Below are 19646 nucleotides of genomic sequence, written 5' to 3' on the forward strand. Positions count from 1 at the left end.
GTGGGCTCACAGGAAGGGGGGTCTTCAGAAGAGCCCCACGAGGTGGGATGGGCATGTGGGCGCTCGCTCTGCCGTCCCAGCTCTAAGGCTCGTGCTCTCCACTGAGAAGCAGAGTCTGGGAGATCTTGCCACCTCTGGGTATTTCTGTCGCCCTGTCTCTCCACAGTTTCCCTGCCCAGCTCACAGGCCCCCGCGGGAAGTAAGGGGGTAGAAGAGAAGATAGTAGGGAGCGGGGTGACTCAGGCGCAGCGTGGGTCCTCAGTGCCAGGAGAGACAGGGGAAGGCTTGGGAAGGCCTGAGTCTTCATGTCCTCATGTCCATTTTGGCCCATGTGCCACACCCACTCTCATAGCAAAGCCCAAACCCTGTTCCAGTGCCCCAGGAGGGCCTAGACAGGGCAAGCAGAATGGGGGGGGGGGGGGGCGGGGGGAGGGAGCCTGAACCTCCTGGCAGTTACCTTGTGGCATGGCAGGCTTGGCTTTCTTTGCGGGTGCCACCTCATCGGCCCTGGACTCAGAAAAAGATGCCGTCCTGCTGGGGGCTGGAGTCTGGGGTGGGACAAGGACACAGCGTAAGAGTCACAGGTAACAACTGGGAAAAAGAGCTATTGGTCCTTAAGCTTTGGTTCCGTAAGGCCCAAAGAAATCGGGTAACAAGAACCACCATGTATAGAACTATCCTCTACAAAGTGCTTCCAAAAGTATTATTCTAACAACCCTCTTGAGATAGGAATTAGTATTGTCTCATTACCACAGATGAGCAAACTGAGGCTCCGAGAGGGCATGACACCTGCCAACGTCCCGCTCTCAACAGGATTTGAACTCTGGTCTGATTTTAAACCCCCTGGTCCAGGGGCACCTCGCTGGCTTAGTCAGTGGAACGTGCAACTCTTGATCTTGGAGTTGTGAATTCAAGCCCCACGCTGGGCACAGAGTTTACTTTAAAAACTAAACTAAAATAATAAAAACCCCTGGTCTTTCCATTATACTACCTTGACTGGGCAGAAAAAAAATTGGCAAACATACAGAAACCAACCTGTCTTTCCCCAGTGCCCCCAGATGGCTAGGGACAGAGCAGGGGCACTGTGCTCTGGATGGGGGTAGGTATGAGGGGGAGGCAAAGATGACACAAAGATGCTTTAAGGTGGAGGACAGGGGGCACCTACCGATGTACTCCCACTGGCATTGAGGAGGAAGTTTGCAGTGTGAGCAGCTGTGGGTGGCTGGTTGGGGATGGGGCGGTGGCCTAGGGCCATGCCCACAATGGCCGTCATGTGAGTCTCAGTGCCAAAGACATGGATGGGGATCCCAGTGGTCTTCCCTGTGAGGGAAAGAAAAGAATCCATCATTCAAGTCTTCAAGTAGGTACCCAAGTCCACATGACTCTGCAAAGGCCCCTACCCAGCATCTAGTGCTTTTTTCTGCACAAGACAGACCAATTGCCCTATTTTCACCACCAAGCAACTCTTTGTAAAGACCACCTGCTGATAAGAAGAGCAAGAAGGAGCTTTCCTGATACCCTGAAGCGGCCGCGAGCATAATGAGGGTCTGCGCTGTCCTGCTGGCCGCTGGACCCTGGCCCTCCAACCCCTTGACCTCGGTATCTGCCTGGCCTGCCTCTGTTCCTGAGCTCCTGGGCTCACTTTCTCGGGGCTCTGGCCCTTCTCCCTTTGCACAGAGCCCTCCCGTCACTCGGCTCAGCCTGAGTGCCACCTCCCATGGAAGGCCTTCCCTGGCCTCCTCCCCCCAGCCCCTGGCCGCCTCACTGTATGCATGCCCATCGAACAGCATTTCTTTTAGTAATCGTTTACTTGTTTAATGTCTCTGAGTTCAGTGGCCCAACTGTGACGAACATTCACTGTGCTGTACCCAAGGGCTGTCCCCACAGCAGGACCTCAGTTGTAGGTGAAAACGAGGACTAGCACCCCTTCGAGTGATGTAAGTGGGCTACTGTTTGCCAAATCCACTGCGTTTGGGAAGATGGGAGGATGGAAAGCTTTTGCCCTTCCAATCAAAGGGCATGGCATGCACCCTGAGCAAGAGCATCTTGTCACCTCTCTGACACCTCACATGAACCCCTGCCCCACACATAACTGCTCTTAGCAATGGGGGCTGCACTAAAGACCAAAGCCGCTAGTGACCAAGTTCACGTCTCAGGCTCCATGAGGTCAACTTAGGGAGACATACTCTTAGTCCAGACGGAGAGGAGGCCCCCAGCTTCTGGAAAGCTCTAAATGTGAGGTCTCATGAAACTGCTGGAGATCCTCAAAATGCAGAAGGGAGAAAGGAAACCAAAACAGATGCCACCACCCTCTTGCCCCTCATCTCAGCGAGGGACACTGCTCTCCTGTCCTACCAGTTACCCGCCCTTTCTCTCCTCTCCCCCACAGTCTGAGAGATCTCCACCCTCCCGCCTCTGAACCTGCTGTCCACCTGGCAGCCAAACAACCCTTCCAACCCGAAGTCAAGGTGTGCTCCTCCCTCAAAGTCTTCCACAGGCTGCCAGCCCAGGGGCATGGCCAAGTGCTCCCGGCACCTGGACCACTCCCACATGGCTCCCGCTGCCTCCCTGCCTTGTTGCCAACACCCCGCCTTTGCTCCCTTGGCCCTGCCCGCCGGTCCCACACAGCAGCACGCTCCTACTCGGGGCCTTGGAACTTGCCCTTCCCACCATGGTCACCGCCGAGCTGCTCCCTCCTCTCCTCCAGCTCACTGCTCAAATGTCACCTTTTCGGTGAATCATTCCCCGATCACCCTATCAAAGCCAGGCCTGTCCCCTCCCACATATGCTATCCCTTTCTTCAGCTTTGTTTGTTTTCGCGGCACCTCGTGCCACCTGACATGACAGTCAATGTTCTCAGCAGCACAAGGGCTTGCTGTCTGTCACGTGTACGGCTGTAACCCCCGTGCTCTGCCCGGAGCCTGGCACAGGGCAGGTGTTCCACAAATATCTGTTAAACAAACAGCTGAATGGCAATGCTTTATGAACCATTCTGAAGTTTAGGTCGGGGGCTCCGCATCATAGGAGCACAGACACTGGAAGCTGAAGCAAGCTGCATATCCAGGAAGTGGGGTGCGTGAGCAAGTGTCTGAGGACCGACCCGCTTCCAGGAAGCCCAAGGAGGCAGAGAAAAGGTCCCCCCCGCCAATCTTACCGACTTCTCCCATCACTCGCAAGCCCTCCTGATAGTTGGGGCCACCTCTTCGGACAAAGATGGTGACCTCATGCTCCTTCAGGGGGCCCTGGTAATCTCGAATTGCTCTCACGATGCCCTGAAAGCATGAAGGGCCGACAGACATGTAACTAAAAAACAGGCAGTCCTAAGTCAATTATTATTTATAATCATGATAAACATACCACGGTGTAGGTAAGGAGGGCTACTTCTCATGAAGAAGCATGGCGGGCCCAGCAGTCAAGAATTTCACACGTGTGGACAAGACTACCCACAAGCAACGGAAAGGCCTAGGACTGATGGGCACTCGTGCTGCTGCTGAGGAGCCTGGGAGTCACACCCCTCAATGCACGGGATCCTGGCTCCCGTCATCCTTGTTACCTCCTATTGCAGTCTGGGGGGAAATCGAGGCCAGGGTCCAATGCAAGAGTTCTCAGAGCTATCAGGACATGATCCACTTAAACATCCAAGTCCTACTAAAACCTCTTCCAGCAATTTTGGGGATCAGCCCTTGCAATGAGTATCAACTCTGGAAACAATTTGGAAGAAGGTACAGGTGCGTACGAGTTCTGTCTCTCCAGACAGGAGGCTAGTTTATGGAGTCCAGAGTGTGATGTCTGTCACCCAAGGCATTCCACCTGAAGCTCTACACCCAGGTCCTGCTCCAGACCTGAGCAGCCTACCAACTCTGCGGCTTACTACAGGGTTGCTCAGAAGTGAGCACAAAGCCGTCAAGATTCACCTGCTTCAGGTCCATTTGTTGAATCAGGGCCAATTAAGGAGACCCTGTTTTAGGCATGACTGACAAGGCCTGGTCCCCCACTTTTTCAGAGGTCACTTGCAAGACTGGCATTTATTGGGGCGCCTGGGTGGCTCAGTTGGTTAAGCGACTGCCTTCGGCTCAGGTCATGATCCTGGAGTCCCGGGATCGAGTCCCACATCGGGCTCCCTGCTCAGCAAGGAGTCTGCTTCTCCCTCTGACCCTCCTTTCTCTCATGCTCTCTGTCTCTCATTCTCTCTCTCTCAAATAAATAAAATCTTAAAAAAAAAATTAAAAAAAAAAAAAAGACTGGCATTTATTTATTCATTATTCTCAAAACTTAAACGCAACTACCAGGTGGGACACATTCTTCTGAGGAGCCTCACTGAGCATCGGATAGTACGGAACAAGACATGGCCTCCTGAGGTGGTTGCTGAGAAGGGGACGACTCTCAATCCATGTTAGTGCTGTCGTCCTTCCTGACCAGCAGTCACACTCTGAATTGTGTGCCCTGACGCCCCTGACCTGTGCACAGGGACCCAGGCTGACAGGCCCTGGCTGGATGAACAACAGCCCCAGATCACTGGACCATTTTCCTCATTCTGACCTTTTGGAAAAGACCCACATCTATTCCAGTGTCTTCTGCATCCCCAACAAGGGACCCTGGGACAAGAGCCCCTACTGACCTGGGTAAGTCATGGGAAATTGCTTCTGCCTCAAACCCTGCTTACGGAAACCTCCCTTCCTGGCTTCCCCCAAACCCACATTCCCCAGAAACTGCACGGTCCCCTGTGGCTGATTACCTTGAACGTGGCAGCCACGTTGGTGAAGTTTGCGATGCTGCCTCCAATGATGAGGATCTTGCCTGTGTTTGGAGTAGAAGGGTTATTAGAAAGGGAGACTTGAACATCTTACCAGAAATCTAACTGAGGGAGTTCTCCCAAGCATTAGGAAGTATCAGTGCAGAGGGTGGCTGGGGTGGGCAGCAGGCTGGCCTCCCCTGACATCCATTCAGTCTTAACCGACTCAGCTTTCCATCACCTGTGCCCTCAAGTCAGTGGTTAATCCAAACTCACCGAACCTCTATATCGTTCCTGGTTGGCACTCAGAAACCCAGGTTAGTTTCCGGATACCCCCGGTGGGAATCTCTTCTGGCTTAAGGGAAGGTGACCTGCTATGCGTAATCCACAAACACTGGACAGGTGGTAAAGGGAAGCCGGGAATCCCACAGCCCAGATTAGGAAATGTAGAAGTGGGCCACTAAAAAAGACAAACTAAAAAAAAAGTGGGCCACTAAGATCTGAGCTTACAGCAGTCAGTAAGAGCATGCTGCTGCCTCCTCCCCCGCACCTGCTCATAGGGCTCTAGGTACACATCACTTCCTTGCCTCCCTGGAGCTCCCCCATCCGACAGCCACACTGCCCACTGTATACTTGGAGAAACAGAAGTCCAGAAGCTGAATGACTAACCCCAGGCTGCCAAGCACCAGGACCACCACCTCAGTGCCTCCTCGCCCAAAGCTGTTCCCACTGCAGCACAAGGGGCCGTCCTGGGGAAGGAGCATGTGTGTCTCACCATCTGGGTGCTTCTCCCGGGTCATGAGGGAGAGGATCGTCTTGGCGTAGTCATAGGTCTGCTGCTCACTGGGGGCGCCCGAATATTCCCCGTAGTTTGCCAGCTCGTTGACACCCCCTAGGTCACAGATGGTATCACTGCCAGGGAGACAGAGAAGTCAATGCTGGCTTTGACTCGAGCGGCAGAGGGTGGCAGCTTGGTGCCGAGGAGGACACGCAGATGCCCCAGAGCCCTGTGGTCAGCCTACGGCACCGACCCCTTGGGCCTCAGACCCTCCAGGGTCCACAAAAGTCACACCAGAAGGTTAAGTGCACTGCATCAGGCTCTCCCTGGCAGTGAGCTCTGCTAGCCCCAGGCCATCGTGGGGCTCTGGGTTGACACTGGTAAGTAAAGGGAACAAGGGGCACTTCCACACACAAAGAAAAACCACGCATTCTAGGATTCCCTGCCAGGCTGCCCAACAGAGAAGTGAAACGGTTGCAGCCAGAGGAGGGCCGAGCCAGGCACAGAAGGGAACGCGGCAGATCACTGCCTGGAAATGAGCAGATGCCTACCATGCTTTAAGAGAAAAACCACCAATTATCGCAAAGGGTATAGAATATGGGCTCAACATTCCTATGAAATGTGGAGGTATGAAGACTTACACAGGCATTAAAACAGCTGGAAGGAGGGAAGGAGGGGTGGGGAAACAGCCAGGCAATGTTTACTTTTAGGTTCTTCTCTGTATTTACTGTACCTCTGCATGAAGCATGTAACATTAACTATAAAGATTAAAACTAATAAAAGCAACCTCATTTGGAAGTAAACAAGAAAGTTGCAGAAAACAGTGTAGAGGACAGGCGTTCACCAGAGTCTCTGCTCTGCACCAAGGGGAGGAAATGAAGATCCTCATCCCCACTCCGAGGTGAAGCAATTTGATCCAGATCACGCACGCGTGGGCTCCAGGCAGACCTGGTTGCCCTCCCGTCAGCAGCCCCTCCGTCACCTGTACACGACCGAGGCACCACCTCCAGCCACCATGGTCCAGATCCTCCCCTTGGGGTTCAGCAAGGTCAGCTTCAGGCTCGCCCCACTTTTGGCATCCAGGTCTGCAATGTAAGCTTCCTAGGGACCAGAGAGCAACAGGTGGGTCCTGGAGGTACCCCCTTCACTGGGTCCCAGCTCCCAGGACCCTGCTCCTTTCCCTGGAGATACATGAAGAGGTCCTCAAGCCTTAATAGGGTCAGGGAGAGGAGTTGGGCAGAGCCCTACGTGCCTGGGACAAAACATGATGACATCCTCAAGTACCAAAACCACCCCCGGCCGAAGTCACTGCCTGGGGACAAACTTCCCTACTCCTTTGTCTCCGACCTCAAGTCCTGGCCCTCTACCCAAGTCCTAAGCCTCACTAGGTCACCCTGCTACTGCCACAGCCCCCGACTCCCAACGTCTGCCTGCCTGGCTCGTAACAAGCCTCTCCACCTGCAGACCCCATCCCTTCTCCCAGCCCAGCCTCTTCCCCTGGCCTGGGTTATGACTCACAGGCCTGATCCTGCTGTGAGGACCTCGCAAGAGGATGGGGTGGGAAAGAGCTATTAAAATTCTCAGCAAGTGGCCAAGAGAACTACCTTCCTCTGGCACGATTAGCAAGAGCCACTCGGAATTATCAACAAATCAAGTTAAGAGCCCAAGGAGGTTGATTGAGAGAGAAGTCTGAAAGGATTTCTGGCCGGGATTCAGAGGCTTGGCTGACTCCCACCCCCACCTCCTTTGGGGTTTTAAGAAAATTAAATGGTTCTCAACCTTCCTTTCCTGCCAAATATACAGCCCATGGTGGGGCGGAGGGGGGGCGGGGGGGGAGGGAGGCGATACTCCTCTGATATCAGTCACCCTCTCCCAGGTCCCCTCACCCGCCATTTCCTCCCCAGAGCAGCCATACCTCTGGGTAAGCCTCACGCCCGAAGGGAGGAGGGAACTCTGTATCACCCCACTTCACTTTGCAGATGTAGTCGGCTGTGGCATCTATCTTGGCCGCCAAGTCAAGGACATAGACGCCATCTTTGGTCACAACTGCGAGAAAAGCAGAGGCAATCAGATGCGGGCCCCAGGCAGAGGCGACCGCCGACCTCCAAACTCCTCCACAGGCTTCCCCACACACCAACCACCCACCCTGGGGTCCCACCCAGACTCTCCACAAAAAAACCAGATGGCCCTTCCACACAGCTTTTACCCCATTAAAAGAAAAATAAATTATTTAAGACTGCCCCCAACCTCTGACCTATAGGTAATGTGACAGGAAAGTCTGTTTTAGTTACCACGACAACTTTTCAAAAATACTTATTTATTTATTGGCGGGGTCGCAGGCAAGTTGGGGGAGGAGCAGAAGGAGAGGGAGAAGGAAAGAAGGAGACTCCCTGCTGAGTGCAGAGCCCCCCATCCCATGACCTATGAGATCATGACCTGAGCAGAAATCAGGAATCGGACACTTAACCAACTGAGCCACCCAGGTGCCCCTGTGCCGTGGTAATTTTTTTTTTTTAAACAGGATAGAGCAATCCTTTATTTTTAGACACTTTCACAAAGAGGTTTTCAGTAACTGAACTTTCCAGTGGAGAAGAGAGAACATGAAAATCAGCCTCCAGCCATCAGCAGCAGCTCTGCTCAGGGCCTAGGATCCTCCTTGCCCAAGTGGTGAGGTGGAGGTGCGTACTTCCCTTCCTTTATTAGTTTACCCCACTGCCTCCTGACGTCACTCAGACGTTCTACGAAATCATCAAATTCTATCTTGCACGCTTTCTCTGCAACGCGTACCACCGATTCCAGGCGCACATTCTATCCATTCTTTTTCAAAAAGCATGGCATCGACCTGGAATCTTGTGAGGCTGCTCAGCACTTTGGATTGTCATCCAATGATCTAAGTTAAGGCCCAGCCTTTTCTGCACATCAAAGAAAGGCATGGCATCACGCCACCATGCCCTTGCCTCCTCGCTGGCCGCCGCTACTGGATGATCTCACCATGGCAATTTTTAAACTTTTTTAAATCTTTTTTAAGATTTTATTTTTGACAGAGAAAGAGAGACAGTGAGAGAGGGAACACAAGCAGGGGGAGCAGGAGAAAGAGAAGCAGGCTTCCCATGGAGCAGGGAGCCCAATATGGGGCTCGATCCCAGGACCCTGGGATCATGACCTGAGCCGAAGGCAGACACTTAACGACTGAGCCACCCAGGCGCCCCTAAACTTTTTTTTAAATGCTACATTCCATGCCATCAATCTAACCATTCACCCCTTCCACAGTCTTGCCCTTAAAACAAAAAGCATTAAGATACTGACTGCTGTCAGAAGACCCCCCCAGGTGTGTCCAGGTGGGTTTCCTGAGGTCAGCTAAGGGAAGCCTTAAGTGTCTAGGGGAGTGAGAAGCCTTGGGATGCACTGCACCCCCAGCCAGGACTCATTTACTGCCAACTAACTGGACATTCATCTTCCCTTTACCCCAGGGTCATTTAGCTAATTAAGTTAGCACAGAGCCATCTGGTTCATTAGAGGGGCTGCATCCCCAGCTGGAACCTGGAATCGGACTTTGCCCTGAGCAGCCCTGGCTAGAGCCAGCTCCTACCACCCTCCTCCCTCACAGCCTGAGAGGCTTGGACCAACATCTTCCCAGCCTTGGGGGTCAATGACTGACCAACTCCTGGGTGGGGGGTGCTCCAAGGGCACAGAGAGGAAAGAAGGGCCTGAGTAGTCAGATCAGTGCAGAGGCAGCCCGGACCCTGGTAGCACAGCTTAACCCACTGGCAGGAACAGCCACTAAACAGAGACTCAGGTCAAAATCAGGACTTCCCCATCACAGAACAAATTAAAACCAAAGAAAGCTGGAGTTGGTTTAAAAGAGGAATAATCATTGTCTTCTGAGAGCTCAGAAACAGCAGACTGCATTCCATGAGCCCAGACATTCCTCTGCAACCATACACCTGTCCAGACTGCCCTCTATGAGTGCGGGGTCTGGTGTTCCGAAGGTCAAGGCCAGGGTTACCACAGGCATGGGGACCCTGTTATAGCTGCACCTTGCCCAGGGCCCCCACCCCCACCCCAGCCAGTTACCAAGGGGGTTGATCTCGAGGTAGGTGAAGTACAGATCCTCATAGAAATTGAAGAGGCCGGAGATAAAACTGGCCAGAATCCTAGAGGGAGAGGGAGAGAGGGATGGTCAATCCTCAGGGAGCCAGGGAGCGGGCCCAGCAGCAGCCCCCAAACACTCCCTCCCCACAGCAATCTCTCACTGCCGCGGACAGCTCCACTTCCCAACATTCGCCCCGCCAACCCCTCGCTTTCCTCTGTGAACCGTGCTCCCTGGACATCACTCCAGCCACTGAGGCGGAAAGGAGCTGTCAGGCACGAAGCTGGAGACAGTGATGCCAGACAGACAGGGGCAACGAGGTGAGGGACGCAGACGGCATATTTCAGTCTGAGTCAGCCTCCTGTCCACCCCCAGCGCCCCTCCTAGGGACAGGGAAGGACTGTGCCTACCCTCCCACCCAGATGCTGGGGCGGGGCAGGGTGGATGTCCACACAGGGAAAACGGCCTTGCTTTCCCTGCTCTGTGCCCAGAGCTGTCAGCCTTCCCCATTTCCCTGCTGCCACCTGCTGGCCCTCCCTCTCACTCAACTCTTTCTTATCTCCAGGAGCATGGACCAACAGGTGTTTCTTGATGTCCTCAGGATTCAGTTTCTTGTCCACGCCAACGAGCAGTTTCTGGGCTTTGGCGTCCACGTCACCCACATCCACCCCACCTTCATGGTGGAACAGGACATAGTCCCCCTCTCGGGTAGCATAGATGCAGATGTAGAACTCCTCCGCCTTGAAGGGGAAGACAGGACCACGTGGCTGAGGGGCACTGAACTGGCGAACCCAGCCCCTGTGGTCTCATTTCTAAAACCCTAGTAGAGAACACTCACTCGGGGAGACCTGTCCACCATCTTCCCCTCGGGGACAAGAGGAGAGAAGAGACCACTGCCTAGCTAGCGGACAGTCCAGCCTCAGCCACGGTGACCTGACCTGGGGGAGGGTGCCTGCCTTCAAGTCTTTCTCATCCCAGCACTGAGAAAGTCCCCTCTGTTACCAGCCCCGATTCCTCCCTGCTCCATCTCTGGACTCCCTGCTCCATGGCACCCCTCAGACCCTCGGTGCAGCTTCAGAGACTCTGGTCCCTTTGACTTTTCTCCAGCAGCTTGCTTTCTTCCTTTAGCATTTTAGGGTCGACAAACACAAAGGGAAGGAGAAGACCCAGCCTGGAGCCACCTCACACATACCTGACTGTGGGGGACGAAGGGTTCGATCAGAAAGTTCTTGAGGAAGCCTCTGGCCTTGCCCACCTATGGGGATCAAGGAAGCTAAAGTTTAGATGGACAGCATGCCTTGTTCCCCAGAGCAGGAGGATTGCCCTCTGCTCCCTCCACTGGCCATCCCATCGGAGGTGGGGCCCACGTACTACTGCCACAACATCTGACAGGGATTTTCCAGAAACCAGGGCAATGTGGTCACAGACCCCTAAGCTAAAGAAGTATCCATGAGATTCCCCTCTTCCGTTCACTGCCCTCGTGCTGGCCGCACTTGGAAGTGTACTGACCTCACACGTTCTTGTTCTGCCTCCTCTGGAGGGTGACAAACGAGCTGGACTGACAGCGCTGCCCCGGCCCCCAAAGCACAGGCATCAGGAGTCCTCTCCATCCTGCCATCAGTTGCACAAATTACAGAGCCCACACAAATCAAGGCTCTCCATCCCAGAGCTCAAGCAGAGAGACCCAGCCCAAGGACGGAAGTCCAGGCCCAGAAAATTAGCAGGGATGGCACGGCGGGGGAGGGAGTGAGAGCCTGACGGGGAAAACTTCACGCACACTTTCCTGGCTGAGGACAACAGGCCTGCAGAGCTAATCAGTTTGAGTGTGTTCCTGGTGGCCGCTGAGGCGAGACAGCCCTCATCCCAGTGTCCCGAAGCCCCCGCCTGCCTGCATGCGTCACTGCTGAGTCAGGGACCAGACAGTGATCCATCAGAGGTAATGAGCCGCTCCTGCTGGGGCTGACGCCTCCCTCCCAATAGCTAGCCGAGGAGAAGGGCGCATGAGGACCTCCCTGGGCGTACCATTCAGCCCCCAACCCTGCTGTCCTCTCCCCAAAGGCCTGCAAGCACAAAGGCCAGTCAAGATCCCTCCGCCCCCAGGTCCACGTGCGACTTTTAGAAGCCCTCTTTACTCCAAGAGCCAGAAACTGGGGAATTACCACTAAGAGCTGATTTGAGAAAGCCCAGTAGAAGAGGCAGACGGCTCCATCACCATCCGCATCCTACTTCCGGGACTGCCAAGGAAGAGAACAGCTCACCCCTGGTCATAGTCCCCCAAGACGGGACAGCACACCTCCCCGGTCTCAGGGGCTTCAGGGACACCTCAGCCCCCTCCCCCTCTCCTGTTCCCCAGCCCCTTCTAGGACCGAGAAGGAGAACTGCAATCTTATCTCTGGGCCTCTCCTAGCCTTCCCAAACCATATCTCACTTTAGCTCTCATCTCCAGAGCTGACATTAATTACAAAGCTGGGAGAAGCCAAGAACCTAATTTACTCTTCAGTATTAACAGTCTCATCCAAGGCTCTTGGCCCAATAATGTCTCTGCCTAAACGAGTCTGTGTCTTCTTTCTTGAACTTCGTCTTACCCACCCTCTTAGACATACACGTCACAAGCTGGAAACTGAAAAGAACGGAATTCCCTGAACGGGCCACAGAGACCCATCTCCATGTTTGCCTTTAAGAAACAGGCCATTTCCACCTGGCCATGAACTGCACGGGGGTGAGTTCTGCAGCCCATCTTGCCATTCCCTGATGGCAGAGCTGGGAATGAGCACCAGGCCTGGCCCTGTTACTCAAGTCAGCTCTGCAAGACCCTCGCCTTCCCCAGGCTGCAGTGTGTCTGGGTGCGGGGTGACCCACAGGGTCGCTGATCTGGAGCTGACCGCATCTGCTTCCATTACCACAGCGCCTCCACCCCAACCTGTCCCTGTATACTCACGGTGGCCTCCTGTCCCAGCCGTGGTTTCAGCCAGGACTTAACACCTTCCAGAGTGAGGTTGACTCCCACGAGGCCTAGCTTTCCACGCCGTTTGATCAGCTGGTCTGGCTTGACCACCAAGCTCTGGAACAAGAGGGGTTTGTACTTAGAACAAGGAAAGAAAGAAGAGAGTCAAAGGCTATATATAGTTCTGGAACCCAAAGCACAGGACAGCCTGCATGGCTTCCAATCCACCCAGCCATTCTTCAGGGTCAACTCCTGGAAGCTCTCCTCACCTATCCCAGTTTACACCTTTCTTTTGACAACCAGGAATCCAGAGCCATCTGTGCCCAGGATGGGGCCTGGCACAGAGTAGGTGCTCGCCAAATACCCGCTGAATGAATGATTCCCTACCCTCCCTATGTGCTATCTTAGCTTCACTGAACCATGAACTCCTCAGAATATGGACCAGCACCTGTGTTCCAAAACGAGGAGCAGAGAGACAGAGCCCTGGGGTGACAAAGGACCTTAGAGATCTGGTCAGTCCCATCTTGGTGCTTGATCCTGCCTGTAAGCCCAGCAAGCAGCCCCGAGGCACTGTTCACACTGCCCATCAGGAAAGGCACCACCCCCTGAGGCAGGGGGAGGTAACATGCACCCCCGGAAGCCGCCATGGGTCCTGGTCCTGCTCTCCAGGCCCTGCCTGGGCAGCCTGCCCTTCCCAACAGGGGCCCTGCAGGGAACCGGACAGAGGAGCCTCGACTCCAGGCTAGCTGCCCAAGGCTATCGGCCACTCTGCACAAAGTCCACGGCACTCTTCCTTGAGGACCTGACACAATCCTGCTATGCTCCACCTGGGGGATTGGGGCACACACCTACTTTTACTGAGCATCGACCAGGTGCCTGCTCGGTGCCAGGTGGCACACTAAATGCTTTCCAGACATTACTGCTAATCCTTAGAGCTTGCAAGGTGAGCGTTCTGCCCATCTGACAGATGCGGAACCTGACAACTCAAGAAAGGTTAAGAGTTTAACCTTTAAGTTAAAGAGTTAAACCTTAGTTAACCTTTAACTAAACCTAAACCTCGAGGTTTAGGTCCAGGCCACATGGTTAATCAACAGAGAGCTTCGATCTGGACTCTAGTTTGTCTAGTTCCAAGCCCATGTGCTGTCCCCTGCCAGGGCACCTCGACATGTGGGGCCCACAGCAGAACATGAAACCCCGCTCAGCCCGCTGCATGCTGCCCAGGGATATGGGCAGTCTGCCATTACGTGACCCGTTGTGACGTCTCCACCAAACCAATCCTTTCTCCTCTGACCCTGGGCCTGGAAGCAGGGCCCGGGGAGGGCGGGCTCACCTGGCTGAGCAGCCAAGGGTGGTCCTGCAGCAGGCGGGCCCAGTCTGTGTCAGGGGTGACCCGAGCATACTTGAACCTGTTCTGGATGGCCGAGGTGGTACAGATGTACTTGTAGAGGAGTTCTTTGCCTGTCTGCTCCGAAATTGCCTTGGCCGACATGGCTGCAGAGGGACCTGCTCTACCTGTTGGGGGAACAGGAGCTGGTGGGAAGGGGCAGGGGAAAGAGACCCATGTCCAGCTGCCCCCAGACAATAAAACCAGATCTCAGTGCTCCTCAAGAGAGGGAAAGAGGACTGGCCCAGCAGGAGGGATGGAAGGGAGAGCTCAAGGATCAGGAAATGATGGGAGAGAGAAGATGGTGGAAAAAAAGAAAGGTGGCATTTTCCCCGGGACTCTTGGCCTCAACCCTGTCCCTACTTCTTCTCAGCAAACCAGCTCATATTTGTCTTGGAGCAAAAGCCAGCTGGATGGGGAGACAGAAATACCAGTGGTGTGACCCAAACCCGAGCACTGGTCCCACCCGAGGTCCCACACAGACACTGAAACACACCCTTTGGTTCTGTGACCTATGGGGCACCCAGTCAGAATTGTGCAAGGCTACCTTTACTCCCCCTACAGGTTTTGTCTCCCCCACACCCAGACTCACCCACTTCACACACTTAGACTCTCACCACCAGGCTGAGGACCAGGCGGGTGAGTTACTTCCTCAGGCAGGATCACGTCCCTGAGGAGCCAAGAGGAAGCATCATCTCAGAGTTCATTTCTCCCAGGACACTAGACTCCCACCCCTGAGTTCAGAGCAGACACAGGGCAGGAGAACGGTAACCTCCAGTGCATCCCATCCACCCCACTGAGTCACCCAGCCGCTAATTTAGAGCAAAACTGAGGTGTCTCTGGGGACCGCCCTGTACTGGTCACTTCTAACTGAGCCAGAGCTGGGAGAGGGGACAAAAGTCATCCTCTGTCACATGTATGGAGATGCTCATCTTCTATGAACCCTGTGAGGTACACTGAAATACATCTATTTCTTAGATGAGGAATAAAAGCTCAGAGAAATTAAGGTAACTTGCCCCAAAAGTCAAACTAATAAGCAGGGGACCCAGGACTTGAACCCAAATCCTTTATTCCTGGTCCACAGAAAACCCCACACCCTCAGCCTGAGAGTTTTTCTCCAAGGACCAGGCCGTGTCCCCCTTCACCTCACAGAAGGGTCTGTGATGACAATTTCTTTATCTCCCTCTCCCCCCAACTGCTATGCCCTGCCACACCCATTCTTTCATGGGCAGTGAGAGGAGCAAGTTGGGGAGAGGAACAGGGGCAAGGGGAGGGAAAGGAAACCGTCGTTCATGCTAAGAGTTTGGCTAGATCAGGAAAAGTCACTCCAATCTCTCCCACAAAGATCCAGAACTGAAGTTGCTGCATTTGCTGGGGAAGAAAAGTCAAATTCAAATAAAGGAGGGCAGAGTTAGAGGCTTGGCTCGGTTATACACCCAGGAAGGTTGGTCTCCATCCCCAGCTCGAGGAAGGCCAAAGTTCCACCTCCACCTCCACACTCCACCTCTCTCCCAACTGGCCAGGCCGGGGCTTCAGGTTCTAACCCTGGCTTGGCTGGCCCCCTCAGCCTCCCAGCTAGTCTCCAGCTCAGCACAATGGGTGCTTTCAGTCTGGTGTCTGGCCCAAAGTGGGGTAGCTGGGAAGGGGCTCAAAAGAAATGTTCCCTCTTCTGGCCTTCCCTGGGATGACTTCCGGCTCCAACTCAACATGAGTTTCTGAAGGCGATGCCTCAACCAGCCCCAGTGTCCCACAGTCCTCCACCCCCCACCCACTCCAGCTCCATTTCCCAACCTTCTTGACTTCAGACCAGAAAAACTGGTCCTGAAATCAGATGGGTACACCAGCCCCCACCCCCCTCCCAAACAGAGTGCAACCCAGGGTAGATCGAGCAGGGTAAGGAGGCAGCAGCTGCTGACCACCCTCAGCAGTTCAGACACATCAAGCACCTGGAATCACAAACTCCAGGAGGAAGGAGCCCCTCAGCTAAGCCTCCCCAGCAGACAGCAGTCCGATAGACACTACCAGAGCAATGACCCCCCAGACCCGGCACCTCCCAAAGCAGACAAAGGATAAGGCTGAGAAAAGGGATGTTCTGTGCTGAAAAATCATAACTTTCTTGAGCCCCAGATTAAATCTCAAATGCAAGAGCTCATTTCTGGGGGGAGGGGCGGGGAGATACAACATGGGGATGATACAGGATAGAACAGATTTGCCAGCTTACCAAAACAACAGATATGCCACCAGAGCACTTTGGCTTAGATGGGGCAGGCCCTTTCAAGGCCAAGACAGGATTTATATGATAGAATAACAGTGGGGAAAGAATCTGGCCTCCGCATATTCACCAATGCAGCATAAGGCTCACAAATTCAGGGAGTAGCCGGAGTGGAGAAAACTTGAAAATGTAATCATTCAGAGGGGTCACAGAAGTCTAAGGCAGCAGCTCTTAACCTATTTGAGGTCTCAGACTCCTGAGCACCTGAAGCCCAGAAAAATGTGCCCCTACCTGACTGTGCATATCATTTCAAGGTGCTTATGATTATGACCACAGACCACCCACTCTAGTGACACTAAGACCTAAAGTGTCAAAAAAAAAAAGTATATACCAATCTGGGTTTGGGGATCCACCCCACCGAAGTCTTTGGCTGCCTCCCCAGGAACTGAATGTGCTGTTGAACTGATGATAGGTGGTTTTAGGACAGAGCTAAGATCCCAGGGGTCTGCTTTGGGGCCCCAGGAGCTGTCACCTAATAACAAGTAAAAGTATAAATCATTTGGGGGTAATCATGCCAAGGAACTAGACCACACACTCTCTCTCTCTCTCTCACTCTATCTCCCCAAAGGAAGGACTTTATGAACTGAATGGGGTCTTTTCTGCAGACAGGTAAGTGACCCAGGATTGAGTTCATCCACAGCAAGGCTGAATGAAGGAGCCTGTTCCCCAGAAATGTACCCCTGGGACGCAGCCAGTGCAGAGGAACCACTAGGGATGCTTCTTAGAGTCTCTCTCTGAGAAAGACAAAGAGCACCCATTTTTAGGTTAGTTTCCATAAGACTGGTGTGGTTTTTGTTTTTGAGAGGACAAGCAATTCCCAGAGTAAAGGGGAGAAGCAGAATTCTGTGTGGGTCCCCTACTGCAGCAAGCATAGTGTCAGAATGGGGGTGGAGGCACCAGCTGCCCCATGTCCAAGGGCTCTTCCTGTCACTCTGGCCCAAGCTGTTGAAGTTCTCTCAGAGATGAAAATTACCCGCCCTGGGCAGCTGGGGTCTACCAGCTCTTCCTCACCCAATATTTCGGATCTCCAAGGACCTGCACTGGCTGAAAGAGCAAAGTTAAAGGCTGGAAGGAGTGGGCTGGCTGGCCAAACTGTGCCATGCACTGCTCCTCCCCGCCCTCCCAAATCCTCTTGCCAGGCAGACCCCAGGGGACTCCCCCCGCCCCAATGGCAGAAGTCCTCGGTATTGCACAGTATCTGCCAAGGTTGGAGGGCAGCCGGCGCTGGGTCTGGCTCTCTGCCAGGCCCTACAGGAGGGCGGCGGCAGCATCCTCCGGCTCCTTCAGGATCCAGCCTTGGCCAGGCTCCGCGTCAGCGCCAGAGGTGGGGAGACTGACACCCGGCCATCTGTCGCTTAGACGCTGGGCCCGACGGCACCTCCAGAGTGAGGAGGGTCCTTCCTGCGCCGCTGCCCCACAAGCAGGTCCTCGCGCCGAGGCCAGGCCTCGGGCACCATGGAGTAGCCCAGCCCCGCGTGGCCCACCAAGGCTGCGCGCCCCCCTCGCTCCCTCCACTTTCTCGGCGCAGGACTCAGTCGACTCGCCACAAAAAATAGAGGAAGGGCCTGAGCCCGGGTAGGAGTGGGGCAAGTGGCCACCACTCTTCCTACTTCCCGTCCCCCGCATCCGGTGGGGAGACCCGGATGGGGACAAGAGGGAGCCCGCTAAAGCCCGAAGAGGTTCGAGGACTGGCCCCGGTCGGGGTGAGGGGCGCTTGGATGGTACAAATGCAGTTTTGCGAAGGGAAAAGAAGCCAGGACGATGGCACACCCCATGCAAACTCCCAAAAACTGGAATGCGGGAGAGTGGGGGTGGGGTGGTCGACACGCGGCCACCGGCCGGGTTCCGAGCGAAGGCTAACCTAAGGCGAAGACCCCCAAAACTTCTAAGCAGGTGCAGGGAGGGCACGTGGGCACCAAGCAGGCGTCGGGGAAGGCGGTTCCGGGTTGGGGGAGGGAGGCAGGAAGCTCCTGGGGCAGGTAGTGCCCCTCCCGCGAAAACAGAGGCCCGCTACTGACCTCTCTGCGAAAGTCCGTGCGCAGCGCTCCCTCCGCAGGCCCCGCCTCACCACCCAAAGTCCGGAGCGCTCCAGCCTCAAGCAGCCGCCCGGAATCCGGCTTTTGTCCTGGACCCTGCGGGCTTCTCACCGCCCCCATCGGCACACGGCGCGAGCGGCCCCGCGATTGGTCACACGCGTTTCCTAGCCTGAGCGCCAGGGCTTTCCCAATTCGCTGCCCGGTATAGCTCCCCAGGGGGCGGGACTCAAGGGCTGCTGGGACTTGTAGTCCACCTGGAGCGTCCGTCCAGATGGCTGGCAGGCACCGCCTCTCCAGAACCCGCAGGCCTCGGGCGGGTTCGGGGGCGGGGCCTCGGTGTGGGGAGATGGGCGGGGCTACGCTGGGAGGAGAACGTACGGGGCGGGCAGCCGTAGCCTGATCACATAGGGGCTGGGCCGACGACCGCTCGGAAGTTGGCATTGGCCGGGTGGGGCTGGCGGAACAGGCTGTAGCACGGTTTTGGGGACCTGGAGTCTCCGTCTTCTCTCCCCTTGGGAGAAAATAACGTCCGTATCCCAGCTACCTAAAATCGGCCACACTGAACCCAGTTGCTTGGAACGGCTTTTCACGTAACGGTGGCCGACTGCTTTTGCATCTGCACGTGGGCCCTCTCCATTGAGCCGGTAGGGCAAGATTGAGAAATCAAATCAGACCTCCCAAGGTGGGATAGGGCGGGAATGGAGTGAGTGGGTGGGGCTAGGTGGGTGCCGGTCACACCAATTTGCGTCCCACTCACCTCACCTGGCGGAGCTGAGAATTCAACGGGAGATTCTAGCACAGGGCCGGGGCCATCTCTGCAGGTCTCCTGCTTCCCCTTACCGCCCCCCCTCCCCATCCCAAGCTTCCCCACTGGAATGAATGAACTGTTGCCTTCCCTTTCTCAACTACCTGTGAGACAGGCTATTTCCAAACCAAAAACTGGAACATCCGGTCTGACAGGTGCCCGTGAACCAGTGGGGCAGAATATTTGAAATCAGGCAATCCTGGAAACCAAGACATACATTTACTGCTGCGACATTCTGGAGTTTTCACCTCAGTCCTGTCAGTCTCCTGAGCAGCTCTTTGATGCTAACAGCTACCTAGCTCCAGGAAGGAGAACCAATGGAGCACTGACCAGATCAGGTGAAAGGGTCAGCCCAGTATGCAGAGAATCACCATGACTGTGCCCCTGCCAAGCGCGAGACACTGCAACAATGTTGCGACATTCTTTTGGACAAAAACTTCAGGAAGCCCTCCTTCCCCCAATCCAGTTGTAATCAGGAGTGGGTCAGCTAAACTTGCTGCCCATGCCTGAACAAAATGATCCCTGATGATGTCACTTTCTGGTCCCTTTCCTCCCAATCATCCTTTTGAAAGAACAACTCTTCACCTCCTCTCTGCTGTTGGTCC

The 19646-nt window shown here is 54.7% G+C and overlaps 2 protein-coding genes and 1 pseudogene across 5 annotated transcripts in view; 1 reads left to right on the plus strand and 2 right to left on the minus strand.

Moving 5' to 3' along the window:
- The window catches only part of ACLY (ATP citrate lyase), a 43031-nt gene extending 24665 nt beyond the window's left edge, over positions 1 to 18366 (minus strand). For 2 of the 4 annotated variants that reach the window (XM_021681812.2, XM_021681811.2), the window contains exons 1-14: positions 18269 to 18366; positions 17562 to 17597; positions 13875 to 14074; positions 12539 to 12661; positions 10793 to 10855; positions 10150 to 10340; positions 9585 to 9664; positions 7426 to 7556; positions 6493 to 6611; positions 5508 to 5644; positions 4736 to 4797; positions 3155 to 3272; positions 1166 to 1320; positions 458 to 548 (exon numbers count right to left, since the gene is read on the minus strand). In XM_021681812.2, the coding sequence (XP_021537487.1) occupies positions 458 to 548; positions 1166 to 1320; positions 3155 to 3272; positions 4736 to 4797; positions 5508 to 5644; positions 6493 to 6611; positions 7426 to 7556; positions 9585 to 9664; positions 10150 to 10340; positions 10793 to 10855; positions 12539 to 12661; positions 13875 to 14074; positions 17562 to 17597; positions 18269 to 18356 (1594 nt within the window). In that variant the 5' untranslated portion in view covers positions 18357 to 18366. Of the gene's footprint in view, positions 1 to 457; positions 549 to 1165; positions 1321 to 3154; positions 3273 to 4735; positions 4798 to 5507; positions 5645 to 6492; positions 6612 to 7425; positions 7557 to 9584; positions 9665 to 10149; positions 10341 to 10792; positions 10856 to 12538; positions 12662 to 13874; positions 14075 to 14520; positions 14599 to 17561; positions 17598 to 18218 lie in introns of all 4 variants that reach the window. The other 2 variants (XM_021681809.2, XM_021681808.2) reach the window with 2 other exon arrangements.
- Positions 1 to 19646, plus strand: part of LOC110573273 (signal transducer and activator of transcription 5B) — an 871639-nt gene that overhangs the window by 552339 nt on the left and 299654 nt on the right. The gene's annotated exons all lie outside the window — the stretch shown is intronic.
- LOC110573318 lies at positions 7973 to 8581 on the minus strand (annotated as a pseudogene).

This window comes from Neomonachus schauinslandi, chromosome 15, assembly GCF_002201575.2.
Source record: "Neomonachus schauinslandi chromosome 15, ASM220157v2, whole genome shotgun sequence".
NCBI lineage: Eukaryota > Metazoa > Chordata > Mammalia > Carnivora > Phocidae > Neomonachus > Neomonachus schauinslandi.